We start from the raw sequence: 17,632 nt of genomic DNA on the forward strand, positions 1-17,632 counted from the left end.
TAGCACTTATCACTAGAGTATCTGAGAATGCAATTTTTCAAATGTGGGTGCTTAAAGCTAGGATGCTAAATAAAGGTGGCCTGATTTTCAAGGGTGCAGAGCACCTGCAGCTCCTACTGACTTCCAAAGGGATACGGCTTCAAGAACAGATGAAAATTGCTCAGCACATCTGAAAATCAGGCCACTTATTTAATAGTCTGATTAGTCACCCCATGTTGCAAAATTACAACCAGAGTGCCTGGCACCTCAGTGCAGTGTGTCCTGTCCTTCCACTGGGGCAGGTTTTGTCACAGTCTCTTCTCTCTCCACCACTTCCTGTCTTTACTATCCCCACACTCAAATCCCTCCCTGATAATTTCAGTTTGCACAGACTAAATAGTGTCTTTGTTTTACACAATACACACACACAATGGCAGTATCTTTTGTCTCTGTGGAAACACAAGCAAAAAGATATTACAGAAATGCAGTGAGTACAGGTAAAGCAAAGCACGAAGAGATCTATAGGAATATCACCTAAATCAATCAACTGTGAAGATGCAGGAGAGGACTTCCCTAAAGCAGAAAATTAAAATCTAGATCAGGGAACAGTGGAGTAAGTGGAAGTGTGAAATAGTAAAAACAAAGCAACTTACCTTTTTAAACATAACTAGTGAGATGACAGCAGATGCTGTGAAAAGTGCTGTTATGATTATCATCATAATGCCAACAGGAATACTCTCGTTAAGCCCAGTCAGAGATGAAATCCATCCACTAAAGAAAACAATGACAAACTTTATTACAGTGGTGCACTATATATATTTCCTTTTAAAGAAACCTTTGTAACCTTCTGGTTCTGTTCTGACTTGAGAAAAGTAATGAAAATTATAAAATATAAACGTGGTCAGCTTTATAAAGTAATTTAGAAGTTCAGTTCCTAAATTATGTAGTCTTAAAGCTAGGGCATGTCTACACTACAAACTTTTGCCAATGTAAGTTACATCTGCATAAAGCTGCCGCAGTTAGTATATCGTTTGTGCGCATCCATACTCACCAGGAGTGCTTGTGTCGATACACAGTGCGGAGCAGCAAGGGTAGGTCTTCCAGTGTGCAACTCACCACTGTCCAGCACAATGTCTTTTGGGAACTTTTGGCAATGGATGTGGGGGGGCAAACAGAAGAGTGTCATGCAGGAGTGACTGGAACTCTGGGGCCAAGTTCCCATCATGCACTTTTCTCCACTCCATAATGCCATGTCTATCCCATAATTTTCATGCCTACTTTGAAAAATCCCACAAACCCACGTGGAACTTGTCACTGTCCGCCATCACCGACAGTAGCATGGAGCCTACACTGCTCTACACTACTGTCACAAGCACTACAAGAACAGGCTGCATGATCCTCTGGCATTTACAGAGCCACAAGAAGAGCTATGGGGAACATGACGATTTCCCGGAAGACAGACTGCTATGGGACATAGAGCAAACCAATTCAAAGATTGTTCATGGCATTCATGGAACAGATGCAAACGGTGGAGTGCCACTTCCGGGCCTGAGAAATGGGCACTGACTGGTGGACTGCATCATAACACAGGCTTGGGATGATGAGCAGCCGCTGCAGAATGTCTGGATGCGCAAAGCCACACTCCTGGATCTGTGTACTGAGCTCACGCAAGCAGTCCAGCGTGGGGACACCAGAACGAGAGCTGCATTGATAGTGGAGAAGCAGGTGGTGATCACGCTGTGGAAACTTGCAATGCTGGATGACTGGAAAAAGTCTAATGTAGTGCCCATCTTTAAAAAAGGGAAGGAGGAGGATCCTGGGAACTACAGGCCAGTCAGCCTCACCTCAGTCCCTGGAAAAATCATGGAGCAGGCCCTCAAGGAATCAATTCTGAGGCACTTAGAGGAGAGGAAAGTGATCAGGAACAGTCAGCATAGATTCACCAAGGGCAAGTCATGCCTGACTAATCTAATTGCCTTCTATGACGAGATAACTGGCTCTGTGGATGAGGGGAAAGCAGTGGACGTTTTGTTCCTTGACTTTAGCAAAGCTTTTGACATGGTCTCCCACAGTATTCTTGCCAGCGAGTTAAAGAAGTATGGGCTGGATGAATGGACTATAAGGTGGATAGAAAGTTGGCTAGACTGTCAGGCTCAACGGGTAGTGATCAATGGCTCCATGTCTAGTTGGCAGCCGGTATCAAGTGGAATGCCCAAAGGGTTGGTCCTCGGGCCGGTTTTGTTCAATATCTTCATAAATGATCTGGAGGATGGTGTGGATTGCACCCTCAGCAAGTTTGCAGATGACACTAAACTGGGAGGAGAGGTAGATAGCTGGAGGGTAGGGATAGGATACAGAGGGACCTAGACAAATTCGAGGATTGGGCCAAAAGAAATCTGATGAGGTTCAACAAGGACAAGCGCAGAGTCCTGCACTTAGGATGGAAGAATCCAATGCACCACTACAGACTAGAGACCAAATGGCTAGGCAGCAGTTCTGCAGAAAAGGACCTAGGGGTTATAGTGGACGAGAAGCTGGAGATGAGTCAACAGTGTGCCCTTGTTGCCAAGAAGGCCAATGGCATTTTGGGATGTATAAGTAGGGGCACTGCCAGCAGATCGAGGGACGTGATCGTTCCCCTCTATTCGACATTGGTGAGGCCTCATCTGGAGTACTGTGTCCAGTTTTGGGCCCCACACCACAAGAAGGATGTGGAAAAATTGGAAAACGTCCAGTGGAGGGCAACAAAAATGATTAGGGGACCGGAACACATGACTTATGAGGAGAGGCTGAGGGAACTGGGATTGTTTAGTCTGCAGAAGAGAAGAATGAGGGGGATTTGATAGCTGCTTTCAACTACCTGAAAGAGGATGGATCTAGACCGTTCTCAGTGGTAGCAGATGACAGAACAAGGAGTAAAGGTCTCAAGTTGCAGTGGGGGAGGTTTAGGTTGGATATTAGGAAAAACTTTTTCACTAGGAGGGTGGTGAAACACTGGAATGCGTTACCTAGGGAGGTGGTAGAATCTCCTTCCTTAGAAGTTTTTAAGGTCAGGCTTGAAAAAACCCTGGCTGGGATGATTTAGTTGGGGATTGGTCCTGCTTTGAGCAGGGGGTTGGACTAGATGACCTCCTGAGGTCCCTACCAACCCTGATATTCTATGATTCTATGATTGCTACCTGTCCGTGGTAAATCATTTTGGAGTTGGAAAATCCACTGTGGGGGCCACAGTCATGCAAGTGTGCAGGGCCATTAATCATCTCCTGCTGCACAGGACTGTAACTATCACCAACATGCAGGACATAAAAGATGGATTTGTAACAATGAGATTTCCAAACTGCAGTGGCATGATAGCAACGCACATATCCCTATTTTGACACCAGACCCCCTTGCCACAAAGTACATCAACAGAAAGGGCTATTTTTCTGTGGTTATACAAGCGCTGGTGGATAACCTTGGACACTTCACTGACATCAGTGTTGGCTGGTCAGAGAAGGTGCATGATGTTTGCATCTTTAAGAACACAGGACTGTTCAGAGAGCTACAAGCAAGGACTTTCTTTCCCAACTGGCGGACTACCACTGGCGATATAGAAATGCCAACAGTGATCCCAAGGACCCCACCTACCCTTTACTCTTCTGGCTCATGAAGTAATACACCAGCCATCTGGACAGCACCAAAGAAAGATTCGAGTACCATCTCAGCAGGTACAAAATTACAGTTGAATGTGCTTTTGGTAGATTGAAGGGGAAATGGTGTTGTTTACTCCTAAGACGATCTCAGTGAGAAAAATATCCCAATGGGTACAGCTGCCTGGAGTTCACAATTGTTACCAGAGCAGTCAGTGTTGAGCATTGTGGGAGAACTGCTAGAGGACTGGTGGAGTCGACACAAGTAATGTGTTGTCTACATCTCTGCTGCATCAACCTCAGTACATTGATCATGACTCAACACTGCACGTGGAGGTAGTGTTACTATATCAGCATAATGGAGAACTTACATCGGTGGGAGAAAAATTTAAGTGTAGAAACATGCACAACTAGGTCAGTGCAAGGCAGCTTATGTTGACATAATTTTGTAGTGTAGATGAGGTCTTAAGACTAAAAAAAAACTTTTCAGATTTTTAGACAGGATGTTACTTTTTTTTAAACTCTTAATGAAGAATGGTGAAATATAAATTCACATAAAGAACTGTTTATCTATTCTCTGATCAATAAAATGTTTAAAAAAAACACACCAGATTATTTTACTGAATAGCATTAAACTAGTTTGCAGCAGTATAACTAAAGAAACAAAGGATTGATGAAAATGCTGGTAATGTCAACAAGTCCCTGTCTGACAGTTTCCTGCCTTTCTTCTTAACTACTGAGCCCTTAGGGTGGTCATCCTCATTGAGGGCAGCATGGCTTTAATTCCATTGCATTCACTGAAAGAGAGTATCTTTTCCAAGAGCAGCCTCCCTTCCACTTGCTAAGGTTTTGAGGAAATGGCAGCCACCGTAACTCATGGCAGTCTGTGGCTTCACTCCTACTGAAAAACATGGAACACAGGGGAGAGCTTTTCAAGGCGCTGTCTCATTCACATGCAACCACTACATTAGAGATAGCATCACTGAAGTGAAAAAGAATTTCTCACCAAAATAAACTGGATAATCTTATGGTAAAACAAAGTAATTTGAAACTAAAGTTAACATCGATCTCTGCAATCTCAATTGTAGACTTTTTTTTATGAACAGCGAAAACCAGGTAATGGACAATATAATGCAAAACTCAAAATCACAAAAGTCAGGAAATAAAGAGTGCACCTACATACCTACATGTCACCTTATCATAAATATACACCCCACAGACATTCACAAGCACATGCTGTCCATTCCCCTATCAACCACAGTCACTAAGGTCATATCCATACAACATTAATTCTGCCTTCTGTATACTATAGTATTATCAACCTCAAGAGACCAAAAATAATGATTCAGACTTAAACAAAAACCCCACCACAATATAGTTTGGGCCAAAAAAATCATATGAATTAAAAAAAAAAACAACATTTTTTGTTTTGTTTTTTTTTTGGAAAGGAGGGCGTCTGCCTTGATTTTTTAACTCCCCCTTCCTATATCCTCTGTGTATGTGACAATTAGTGTTGCCCAGTTCCCCAAATTTATTGGGCAAGCTAACTTTGTTCCTACTGAAGAAACCTCTTCAGTGGAGCACCCTAGCCCCATCCTCATCAGTTCTGCATCCCCAGCCTCCTCTCTGCGCCTCTTGGTTCTCTTCACTCTTCTCAACCTTTTCCAGGCTTAGGAGGTGGGGCAGCTCTAGAAGCTCTTTGCCCCTTCCTAGGTAAGGTGCTTCACGGAGACAGAGGGGAGGAGCAGAGAAACCATTCCACAGGATGCTCACAGGAAGGAAAGAAGGAGTGGTGCCACTCTGAGATGCTGGGCTCTTTAGCCGCCTCCCCCCCCCCCCCCCCCGCCCAGTGAAAATGGCTTGGGGGGGAGGGAGGGGGAGAGAACTCGGTAGCAGTTGATTGATTATTCTGCCCCAGGAGGTGGGAAAGTGGGGCAGACAGCCAATCAGAGGACTTAAATTCACTAGCGGGTTGGAGCTTCTTACTTCATTGCAAGATTGGCTCCAGCCCCAGCCAAAATTATCTTGAAAAAAAATCTCAACACTGTGAAAAAACTTGCAGGTCTCCTGGTTAAGAATATATATAATGAGATGATCAAATCCATACCGTTAGTGACACACTGCTAAAAGAACTTCAATGGCAAACAAAAAAAGTAACATATTATATATACAAGTTGTTATAAATGCTTACACTTCCAAAGAGGAAAAAAACTCAGCCTCAAATACAGAAACAGTATGAAATGGATTAATCTCACACGAACACTGGCAAACAGAGAAGAATTAACCATTGTCACACCCAAACAACCTTGAATAGCACTGATCTGCTAAAAATATATGCATTTGAGTGTGTCTGCGGACATATGTGTATGTAGGTATGTGTCTTTGCTCTGTGCCTTTTTTCAGTGCTGAGTTTGGCATTATTGTCTCAACTGGTTTTCACAATGTTGATTTTCATCTATATGAAAAGTGGTGCAGGTACTGACTATTTTTTGGGAACTTCAGCAAACTATCTTCAACCTTAATTTCAGCATTTCCTAACTCTGAAATGGTTGACTCTGCAACGTTAACATTCTTTCAGAGTAGTTTTTAAATTGAAACAATATATATATACACACAGAGCCCAGCATGTTTTGGGTGATGTATACAGTCAATGATAAACAACAACAAACATTTTTAAACAAAAAATGAAAATTTCCCACAATAGAGCATGCCAGCTAAATATAGTACCACCCAAACTTTATTTCCCCTTTTCTAACTATCCTGTTTTTACAGGAATCTCACACTTAGGAATCTCTTATAACAACAATGCTAAAACACTGCAACACTGTACAAAAGTAGACCAATGCCCAGAACATGGAAAGGTGAAAGTGGAGGGTTAAACTATGTGGGGAGGGGAAGGTAAGAGATATAAAATACATCCACAGAAAAAGAGGAAAAAACTACATCCACCAACAGAACCTCAAGAATGTTTCCTCCAAAAAACAAAACAAAAACAATTTAAAAAGAGATGTCTTAAAAGAAAACAAACCTCAGATTCTGTAGCACAAAGAATGAATAAGGATTTCTCCCTATAATCTAAATTTAAGCAAATCATGTTTTGTCTGCCTTGAAATTTGCATCAAAAACTGCTTTGTTTGAACGAGTAGGAGCAGTGACATGAACTAACTGAAGATCTGCCAGATCACAGCTATATGAAATGCAATCAGACAGCCATTTAAATATGGCCCTTTTCATAAATGCAGTGTCAAAAGAATTGAACATTTGTACTTAGGTTACAATTAAATAACCAATTTAATGCCCGTTTAATGTTGAGTTTGTGGCGGTATGCAGGTATAGGAAGAATATTAATATGACAATAAATGAAATTAGGTCAAAATGTTTTAGTATCTGTGCAAAGGAATCAATGCTAATTCCGAAAACCACCTAACCCCTTTAAAAACTTGTCTCAGGTGCAACAATTACTAGAACCTGAAGCTCAAAAACAACAAAACCCACATGAGTTGCAAGTGAAGTCAGGGCCACGGGGAAAATAGCTTTCCGTTAAAGAAAACTAAGCTTACAGATGGCTCAAAAGGAGCTTTTATTGGCTTTGTCAGAACCACATTATCCCATGCCAGAGGGTGGCTTTTTAAGTAGGGGTCTCAAAAGTATCATGCTTCTCATGAACATGCCAACAGGTGGCTGCAGAGGTCCCCCGGTCTACCTTCAGCTAGCTCATGGTGAATTACAACACATGGACTTGATCTTTAATCCTGATTCAAAAGGTAGAAGGACAGTCAAGTAGTTTGAGGAAGGCATTTAAAGGATCCATGTAGACCTGATTGTACCAAATCACAAATAGACACGGCAATTCTCCAAAAAGGGACATCTTTAAGGAGTTTAATGTACCCATCCTACACACACCCACATTATACATCATTTGCAAGCTTTTTTAATGTACATTTAGATGAGGTATGATGAGGAGTTGTCTCATGCTGCCGTAAGCCTGCAAACAAGGTGAAACAATGCTACTAAAAAATGAGTGTCATTTTTTGCAGTTCCAGAAACACTGCAACACGATGACTAGTTTTTACTGTTTAAGTTAATTTCAACACCTTATTGAAGGTGTGGCATTTATTGATGAAAGCTATCAAACGACAATGTATTTTTATCAGTTTTGCATGGGCAATATTTTTTCTAGACATGATTAAGCTGTTTAGCATGTGACAAAAATCAACATTTTGCAATACACTAACATGAAATATTTTCACCTCCCATATATAATTGTTAAAGTGTTGTTAACTTTCTATACTTTCAATTGAAATTTGCCGAGTAGATCAATCACATCTCACACTGAAGGTTATGCAGGAGTAGGTTAAGTGCCCACAGTTTGTAATGCATCATGAGTAGATATAAATTCATGTGAATCCCTAACCTAACGCTTCTCCATTTGTAAGCTTTGAACATAGAATGCAGTGTCTCATATGCCTGTTAGAATGTTTTCATTTGTAATTCCCTATCCATATAGTACACTTTGAAATACTCTAGAAACTAGCTTTTTAATTCAGTGAGACTTATACATAGGTAGGTATGAACATTAGAGATGACAAACATTCATATTATGAACATTACTCCTGGGGGAATTCTGCACCAAAAAAATAAAAATTCTGCAAAATTCTGTCAAAACAACACTACATAATCATGGAAGTTTCAATTATTTTGGTACTTTATATCAAATTAACTGTCAGCAAGTATGTCTTTAACAATACAGACACAAAAATTCCCCCCCAGGAATAGAGAGTTAAGGAAATCCCTATGACAACCCACTTCCTGTTTCTCTGCCCCATCACTACCCCAGAGCCCAGCCGGGGTGGCCAGACACCAGCTCCTCTCCCTCCCTGAACCCAGCCATGGCCCCCTCCCAGCCCAGACACTGGCCCCCTCCCCAGCCCAGACACCGGCTCCCTCTCTCCCAGAACCCAGCTGTTCCCCCCGCAACTCAAGAAATCCTTCCCCTCCCTCCCAGCTGTGCCACACACCCCCAGGCCCCGGATACCCCTCCCCCTACCGCCCAGGGATCCAGAAAGAGAAACAGCCTGATACTGGGTCCCAGGCTTGGACACAGTTTCTTGTGCGCCACTGTCTCCTTCCCTCAGGGTGTGCGGTGAACTACAGCTGCTAGGAACTCCACTCTCTCCCGCTCCTCCTCCCCCCCCGCAGTGTCTTCTACATGCGAGCTGGGCTGTACTGGGTCTGGCGACCCCTAGTGGCAGCCAGCAGCACTGCAGCCCATTTCTGTGAGGGAAAGGAAAAATTATGCACAAAAAACATTAATCTCTGCAAAATTCTGCATTGCACAGTAGCGCAGAATACCCCAGGAGCAGAATATGCAAAAGCTGAGAGAGAAAGAAGTGGCCTAAAAAAAAACAGAAGCGAAGCCAAAATGCACAAACAAGTCTTTGCCTCTACACTGAAGAGGGATGAAAAGCATATTACAGTTCTTACCAACCATGCCATCAACAATATAACAAATCCATCTGACCTTGAATCTCATTCAGAGGTGCTTATCAACATATCTACTGGACTTCATGTAACATCAGATGTACAAGAGTCTCTACTAAATTAGTAGATGTGGCTGAAGAACAAATAGAGGAATTTGTGAGAGGTGTACTTGATTCTGATGGGGGACACATAGCTTCCTCAGCACAGTCAAGAAACCTGGCATCAAAACATTTGCTAACATGTCCAAGGAGGACCAAATTTATGTCAGCAAGGGAGAGACAATAACAGAAGCTACCAGCCTAGAAACTGGTTTCCGCTGAGCCGTCCTTAGCAAGGTGATGAGTTGATGTTTCAATGTCAACTGTTCTTAGAACCTGTGCTTAAGCCCCTCTTCCATCCTGACGGAACAATGAGAAGAACAGACAAAGCTGAACTAAAGCATCAACTGGGAGCTCAAGATGAAATATTCCATAAGGTAAGAGCAAAGAAACCACAGTGTACATTAGACAGATGGCTGGAATCAAATTCCACACATTCAATAAATTGGCTACTGAGTACTTGAGGCAGGTCCTAAAAGGATTTGACAAAGCTAATTCTGTCATCGAAGTCTGACCGATATCACAACAGTAACACTGTGAAAACTGAAGAAAGAAAGCACCGGACAGGACCTAAGGTTGGATGCAAGAAATACCAGGTGATCGGTGGACACCCTGTGCATCCATGGAAAAATTCCTCTATGACTGTATGGTTCAAAATAAACCTGAGATTGTAGCAGCACACCCCAAACACTCCTCCTTGCTGGAGGCTTCTTCACAGGTGAAGTAGCAAAGTTCATCATCAGTATAGGTGTTGAAGAAGCTCAAGACAAGTACAGTACTCAAGAGGAAGTGGACACAAGGATGCTGCTGTATGTGCCAATACGGCTTTTGCGTCTCTTGGCGTCAAAGGAACCATAAGAATTAGGTCACCTAATGCAGATGTTTTGGTCCTTAATGGAACACACAGATAACATGTGGATTGAAAAAGACATCATTACCAGTGCAACTGAATAGCATCATATCATACCTGTGCAAGCTCTTTGTGATACACACACTCCTCACTTCTGCAACATACTTCTTGTTATACACACATTAACAGGCTGTGACTGTGACTATTTGGTATTGGGGAAAAAATGTGTATAATGCTGTCAAAACAAAGGGAGCTTACCACTTCAGAGATCTTGCCAAACTGGGAGAGTGGCAGACAACCCGCAATTTCTGCGGCAAGGAAGTTGGTAGCAGTGCTGTATGACCAGAGCAAGAAAGAAAAGGACACCCGCGGAGATCTGAACTGCTTGCACCTCAATCTAGCTATCACAAAGGGCAAGTCACTGGCCAAACTCCCACCATGTGAGGACAGTTTTGAAGAGCACGTCAAAAAAGCATCTTGGCAAAAAAAGATATTGGATCACCATTGCAACATGAATGGAAAAATGTGGATGATGAACTGGTTCTTGTACTCCTCAAGGGCCCAAAGGCACCTGACCTTCTACAAGTCCTTATTTGTGCCTGTACCAATAGGGGTTGCTACTTAATCAACCGTGGTTTTTGTCAGAACAATCTTCCCTGCACAGAATTGCACATATACCAAGGCAACGAACACTGTAGTAACCCACACACTCTCAGAGATTATAACAACAAACAAGATGATGATGATGATGACTAGAAACATCACTAGCCGTATTACATTTCAATGATACCCGTACAAATTTATGATTAGATTTTGTTTTTACCCTTTACATTGTTGTTGTGAAGTCCAACTTTAGGTCTTGAAATAATACATGAAGTCACTAAACTAACAAATGAATACAAATATTTCAAAGTGGTCATTTTAACATGTCACTGCTGATCCCTGTTTCTATGGTAACAGCACCACTTGACAGCTCCACATCACACCTCATCTTAAAGTAAACATAATAAGCTTTCAAATCATGTGCGCGATTAGAGAGGTTTCATTATGTCTACTAAATTGGTCACGGTCTGCTACTTGCCTAAAATCTTTTCCACTTGTGGATATGTACTTTGGATACTTTTGGGGATCCTACTAATTGGAGACTGCCTCTGGACTACCTCCAGGCTAGCAAAGCTCTATGGTTCTGTTACACTGATGTAAAGTGATGGTTCTTGTGATGTTTGTCTTCACTGGGGATCTCAGGGTCCACTGAGGTTGATTTACATGCAGACTTGCCATGGCTATTATGAATAGGGCCAAAGCCCTGCCTGCCAGCATTTGTAGCCTGATCCAGGTTGTCACACACCAGTTCCAACATTTGCTCCATCAGACTTTAATGTCCTCGTTCCTGCCAAAGCAGGAAGATCTCAAGTTGAGCTCTGTCTAGCAAAGTTCCTATGTATTCCAACTGTCTATGAGAGACAAGTAAGGGGCTGCTTTATGTCATTTATCATGACTTCTAATCACTCTAGTGCTTTGGTGGGGACATGTAGTGATTCTTAGACAACTTATTCAGCGGTGTCCTTGGTCAGCCAAACCATTCCAACAGGAGAAAATATGTAATCCCAATCCGGTACATATAGTCCTTACTATAGTCATAAGCATTTCATGAAAACGTGGTGCTGAAGCCAGCCCATAAATCAATACACAGAAATAATCCTATTCCTCTATGAAGATGACCTCACTCAAATATCTGGGACTCTCAGGATGCTTCTGTGGGGGCAGAGATTTCAGGTAACCCCCACTAAACCTGATGGGTGTCTGGGTGACCCTCTCCAAACAAGTCTTGTAAATCATGCTGGTCATATTTGACGCCAAGATTTAAAATCCATCTACCTTGGTCTTCTACGAGAGAAACCTTCCTGGTAAAGTCACATTTCTTGAAGCCACTGAGCTGCCTGTCTTCCTCCTTTGCAGGTGAGGAGGACATCATACCAAAATAGATAAAACTAAAACCTGTGCTGACTGCTCAAAATATGCTGATGCACTCGTGAGTGCGCTGATGGCTCACAAGCTGAGTACTGATTAACCAAAACTCCAAAAGAATTCATCCAAAAGCTGCTCAATTTAAAACTTTGATGCAGGCCTCAAAGCATCAAGTATTAACGGATGATTCAGTGAGCACCTGGTTCTATGAGCAAAGCCTCAACATATCAGAGCCTCAATGCAAATGCACCGAGACAATGATTCTGCATAATGAAAAAACTTTCCAAAAGAAAAAACAAACAAACAAAACCAGTGAGATAGGGGGTACTGACCCTAAGAGAGACAGCAGATTAGACAGTATGATTCAAAGGCCTGGACAACATTCAGTGCTCTGGGATCATGCAGCCTGAAGCATCAACAAACTGGCAGGAAGTTACATATCAGAAAAGGATACTATATTGATTAAAAAACAGAATATACAATTCCCTTGTCTGCTGGCTTTCCAAATTGGACCTACTAGAACTTTTAAACAATGGCAACTGGTGGTGCACAACAGACCAGTAAAAGGGAGGAATCTTGCATCCAGTACTGCAGATAGCCAAAATGTTTACAATTGGTGAGGTCAACCCTGCCTTCTGTTGCAAGCACAAGACCCAAAAGCAAGACCTCACCAGTCTGGTCTAAAAATGGATACTGACCGTCAAAAGGCAAGTCCTCAATAGACTGCTAAATGTCCAGAGCTATCCCAAAATCACAAAACCAGGATGCCCTTCTCATTATAACTGTGTAGGCCACAGTCCTCAAGGAAGCATATGCAGCTTCTAGAGCAGACTGGAATGAAGTCTTTGCCACAACCTATTTCTCAGTTAATGAGGCCCTGAATGATTCCTTCATATCATCCAGCAATTTGTCTGACAACTTTGACATCAGCTCCCCATTAAGAAAATCATATTTTGCAAGAAGGGCTTGCTGTCCTCATCTGGAGCAAAGTAGTAGAATAAATCTTTCTCCTTAATGCATCCAGTCTCTTAGCCACTTTTTCTTTTGGGGTAGACTTGAATTTCCCCTGCCACGATCTCTCATTAGCAGCTGTGACAACTAGGGAGTTTGGTGCTTGGTGGAAGTAAAAAACCCACAAACCCCTGAGATGGGACATGGTACTGTTTATCAGTATGTTTGGCTATTGGAGTGGTGTGAGCCAGGTTTTCTCCGGTTGCAGAAGGGCATCATTAATCAGGAAGGCTACACCCTTCCTGGCATAGATTCTTGGAAGATATTCAGTAACTTTGGGTATTTTCCTGTACCAGTTCAGGTTCAATACCTAGGGCGGTAGCCATTTTCCTAAGTCTTGATAGGATTTAAAATCCTCCAGGACTGGAGAAGACAAAGTCAGCAGTGTTGAACTGTCCGGAGAGGATGAAGACAGAATGGTTCTTCTCGAGACAAAAGTTGATTGTCTGTCAAGGGCTCCCCATCAAGAAGGAGGACAGATATTGTGCCTTTTCTTAATGTGCTCCTCACCAAGACACAATAAGCAGCATGTATGCAGGTCACTAGTAGGAATAGACACCTCACACCACAAGCAGCGCTTAAAATCCAGAAAACATTACATAACCCACTAAAACTAACACTACACTATACTTACAAGTACTAACCATTTACACTACAAAGATTCAGCAAATAGCTATGATGCAGAAAATAAACGATGAGGAGAGAACTGCACAGAGAGCTCTAACATAGGCCAGTGGCAAGAAGAAGGAACTGAGAGGGTTCAGGGTGGTGCCTTTATATAGCCTTTGGAGGGACCATGAGGCAGCACAGGGCACATGTGCCTCCCCAACAGCTACTGCTGCAGGGAAAAAGGTTTTGGGCTCCGAGTGTCCTCCAGATCTTCTGCAAGACTACGGTTAACTCCTCACTTAAAGTCGTCCCAGTTAATGCTGTTTCACTGCTGATCAATTAGAGAACATGCTCGTTTAAAGTTGCGCAATGCTCCCTTATAACGTTATTTGGCAGCTGCTTGCTTTGTCCACTGCTTGCAGAAAGAGCAGCCCACTGGAGCAAGCTATTGGGGGCTTGGAACCCGCTCCCCTAAGTTCCCTGTGCAGCAGCTGCCCAGCAGGCTATCAATTGCCAGGCAGTTCAACTGTCCCTCTGCCCACTGCCCTCTGCCTTGGAGCTGCTCCTGGGAGCCTCCTGCTTGCTGTGCAAGGGCGGGGAGGGAAAGGGAGGGAAGAGGGGTGCTAATGTCAGGATGTCCCCCTCTGATCCTTTATCCCATCTCCACAGAAACCCAGGGGGGAGGGGGGGCAGTACAGGGCTCAGGATGAAGGGAGCTTGCTGGCAGCAGCAGCTGTCTCAACTTGCTGATCTACTTAAAAAGGCAGTGTACTTAGAGTGGGGTCAGTGTACTTAAAGAGGCAATGCGCATGCCTCTCTCTCACTCACACACACACACACACACACACACAGTGTCTCTCTGCCAGGCTGTCTCCCCTCCCGCCATTCGCTGCCTTGTAAAGTGTGAGGCTACATTAACAGCAATGTGTTAACCTTTGAGGGCTCAGCTGAGCGCTAGTTCATTTAGCAGTAAAGCATTATCTGGGAAATATCCCACCCTTTTCCACCCTCTGACTCCACCACCTCAACCAAGCTTCACAATCATCATTGCTGTGTATGGTATTAAATTGTTTGTTTAAAACTTATAGTGTGCCTTTTATAGCCTTTTGTCTGGCGAAAAAAATTTCTCTGGAACCTAATCTCCGCCCCTCCCCCCATTTACATTAATTCTTATGGGGAAATTGGTTTTGCTTAAAGCAGCATTTTTCAGAAACATAACTACAACATTAAGCAAGGAGTTACTGTACTTAAATTTACCGTCAAATGTGAACCAAGGCTGGAATAAGCACACATACTCTCACCAATTCAGAACACTTACAACTTCCTTGTATCATTTGTTTCTAAATCCTTTAAAAGTGAGGAGCCAGGACGCATGCCATTAGTTAGCAAGGTATCCCAATGTAATATTTTTGTTTTCACATTCCAATATGTTAATATAAACTGAAGTTGTTACAGACGTCTGCTTGATTGAAATGTAGTTATTGCAAGTGAAGCACAACTGAAAATTACATTAGTGAATACATTAAATCTTGTTCTGTACGTTATTACCACCCAAGTTATTTTTAAGATTTCTTTTCTTAGTTTTATTCCAAACGTAGGGCAAATCAGATCCATAAACACCGTCAATGTGATGTCTGAGCAGAGTTGATATGAAACTGGGACAGTTAAGGACTTAGGGTGAAAAATAACATTCTGGTCACCCTAATATCAGGAGTACCTGCCTCTCCAGATATCCTTGGGATAGATTTTTACGACAATAAGGGGCACTCTACAATGATATCTGGCCCCCTCATCACCAAAACGCCAAATGAAAAATATTAGCTACTAAATTATTTCTCTGCATACACCTATTGCCGTTTACACTGAGATTTTATTGTAACTTAAAACACCAGTTTTATTCTTGGATATGGAACACAAAATTGAATAAAGCTAATCACTCACCAGTTACCCCATCCTTGAAATCCCGCAGCCTGGAGTACATGTACAGCAAATTGACAGATATACACAAAGAAGAACACAAAGAATCTGAAAGAACTGTCACTCCTGAAAGAGAAAACATTAAAGAAGCTGGTCAGGAAGTTAAAATCCTATTCAAATACACAACTACATTACCGAAGTAACTTTTTCAACCATACAAATGATTGGAGAACAGATTTTATAGACTGATTTAGACCATCTTTAAACACCAAATGGTAATTCTTTATATCTACATGAGGTTCTACTCTGAAAAGTGATTATGTAAAAATGTCATCTTCTTAATTCTGCTTATCTGTATTTAGAATCATAGAAGTGGTAGGGCTGGAAGGGACTTCATAAAGTTCTCAAGTCCAGCCCCCTGCACTGAAGTAGGACCAAGCATTTCTAGGCCATCCCTGAGAGGTGTCTGTGTAACCGGTTCTTAAAAACTTCCTACAATGGTGATTCCACAACCTTCCTTGGAAGCCTATTCCTGTGCTTAACTATCCTTATAGCTAGTTTTCCCCAATATCTACCCTAAATCTCTCTTGCTACAGTTGAAGCTGATTACTTCTAGTCCTACCTTCAGTGGACATGGAGAACAACTGATCACCATCCTTTTATAACAGTCGTTAACATATTTGATTATTGTTATCAGGCCCCCCGCCTCAGTCTTCTTTTCTATAACCATACATGGCCAGGTTTTTTTAACCTTTCCTCACAGTTCAGGTTTTCTAAGCCTTTTATCATTTTTGTTGCTCTCCTCCTGACCCTCTCCAGCTTGTCCACATCTTTCCTAAAGTGTGGAGTCCAGAACTGCACACAGTACTCCAGCTAAGGCCTCGCAAGTGCCAAGTAAAGCAGGACAATTACTGCCTTTGTCTTACATACAACACTCCCGTTAATACATACCAGAATAAGAGCCTTTTGTAATTGCATCACATTCAATTTGTAATCCACTATAACCCCCAGATCCTTTTTAGCAGTATTAACAACTAGCCAATTATTCCCCATTTGGTAGTTGTGAATTTGATTTTTCCTTCATAAAAGTAGTACTTTTTGCACTGGTCTTTACTCAATTTCATCTTGTTGATTTCAGACCAATCTCCAATTTAACAAGGTTGTTTTTATTCTAATCCTATCCTCCAAAGTGCTAGCAACCTCTCCCAGCGTGGTGTCATTAGCAAATTTTACAAGCATACTGTCCACCCCATTATCCAAGTCACTAATGAAGATATTGAATAGTACCAGACCCAGGTCAGAGACTGCTCTAGGACCCCACTAGATACATCCCCCCAGTGTGATAGAGAACCACTCTTTGTGTAAAGTCTTTCAACCAGTTGTGCGCCCACCTTATTGTAATTTCATCTAGCTAGACCACATTTCCATAGTTTGCTTATGAGAATGTCATATGGGGCTGTGTTAAAGGCCTTACTAAAATCAAGACATATCACACCTACACAGCTTCCCCCAATCTACTAGGTCAGTAACCCTCTCAAAGAAGAAAATCAGGTTAATTTGGCATGATTTGTTCTTGACAAATCCATGTTGGCTGTTCCTTATAATCCTATCATCCTCTAGGTGCTTTCAAACAGATTGTTTAATAATTTGCTCCAGTATCTTTCCAGGTATCAAAGTCAGGCTGACTAGTCCACAGTTCTTCTTTGCTCCCCCTTTTAAAGATAAGTATTATGTTTGCCCCTCTCCAGTCCTCCGGGACCTCATGCATCCTCCATGAATTCTCAAAGATAATAGTTAATGGTCCTGGGATTGCTTCAGCTAGTTCCAAAAGTACCCCAGGATGAATTTCATCACGCCCTGCCAACTTGAATATTTCAAATTTATTTAAATGTTAATTAACTGTTCTTTCCCTATTTTGGATTGCATTTCTTCACCCTTGTTGTTAATATTGTGTTGAGTATCAGGTCACCTAAAGTATTTACAGAACCTTTTTTATTGCCTTTTATGTCCCTTCCTAGGTTTAAGTCATTTGTGCCTCAGCCTTTCTGATTTTGTTTCTATATGCTTGTGCTACTCTTTTGTACTCATCC

At 42.2% G+C, this 17,632-nt stretch overlaps 1 protein-coding gene across 3 annotated transcripts in view; it reads right to left on the reverse strand.

Moving 5' to 3' along the window:
• Positions 1–17,632, reverse strand: part of SCAMP1 (secretory carrier membrane protein 1) — a 93,511-nt gene that overhangs the window by 9,977 nt on the left and 65,902 nt on the right. For 2 of the 3 annotated variants that reach the window (XM_073344152.1, XM_073344151.1), the window contains exons 7-8: positions 15,567–15,668; positions 633–750 (exon numbers count right to left, since the gene is read on the reverse strand). In XM_073344152.1, coding sequence (XP_073200253.1) covers positions 633–750; positions 15,567–15,668 — 220 coding nt within the window. Of the gene's footprint in view, positions 1–632; positions 751–4,214; positions 4,510–15,566; positions 15,669–17,632 lie in introns of those variants that run through there. The other variant, XM_073344153.1, reaches the window with a different exon arrangement.

This window comes from Lepidochelys kempii, chromosome 5 (assembly GCF_965140265.1).
Source record: "Lepidochelys kempii isolate rLepKem1 chromosome 5, rLepKem1.hap2, whole genome shotgun sequence".
Lineage (NCBI taxonomy): Eukaryota > Metazoa > Chordata > Testudines > Cheloniidae > Lepidochelys > Lepidochelys kempii.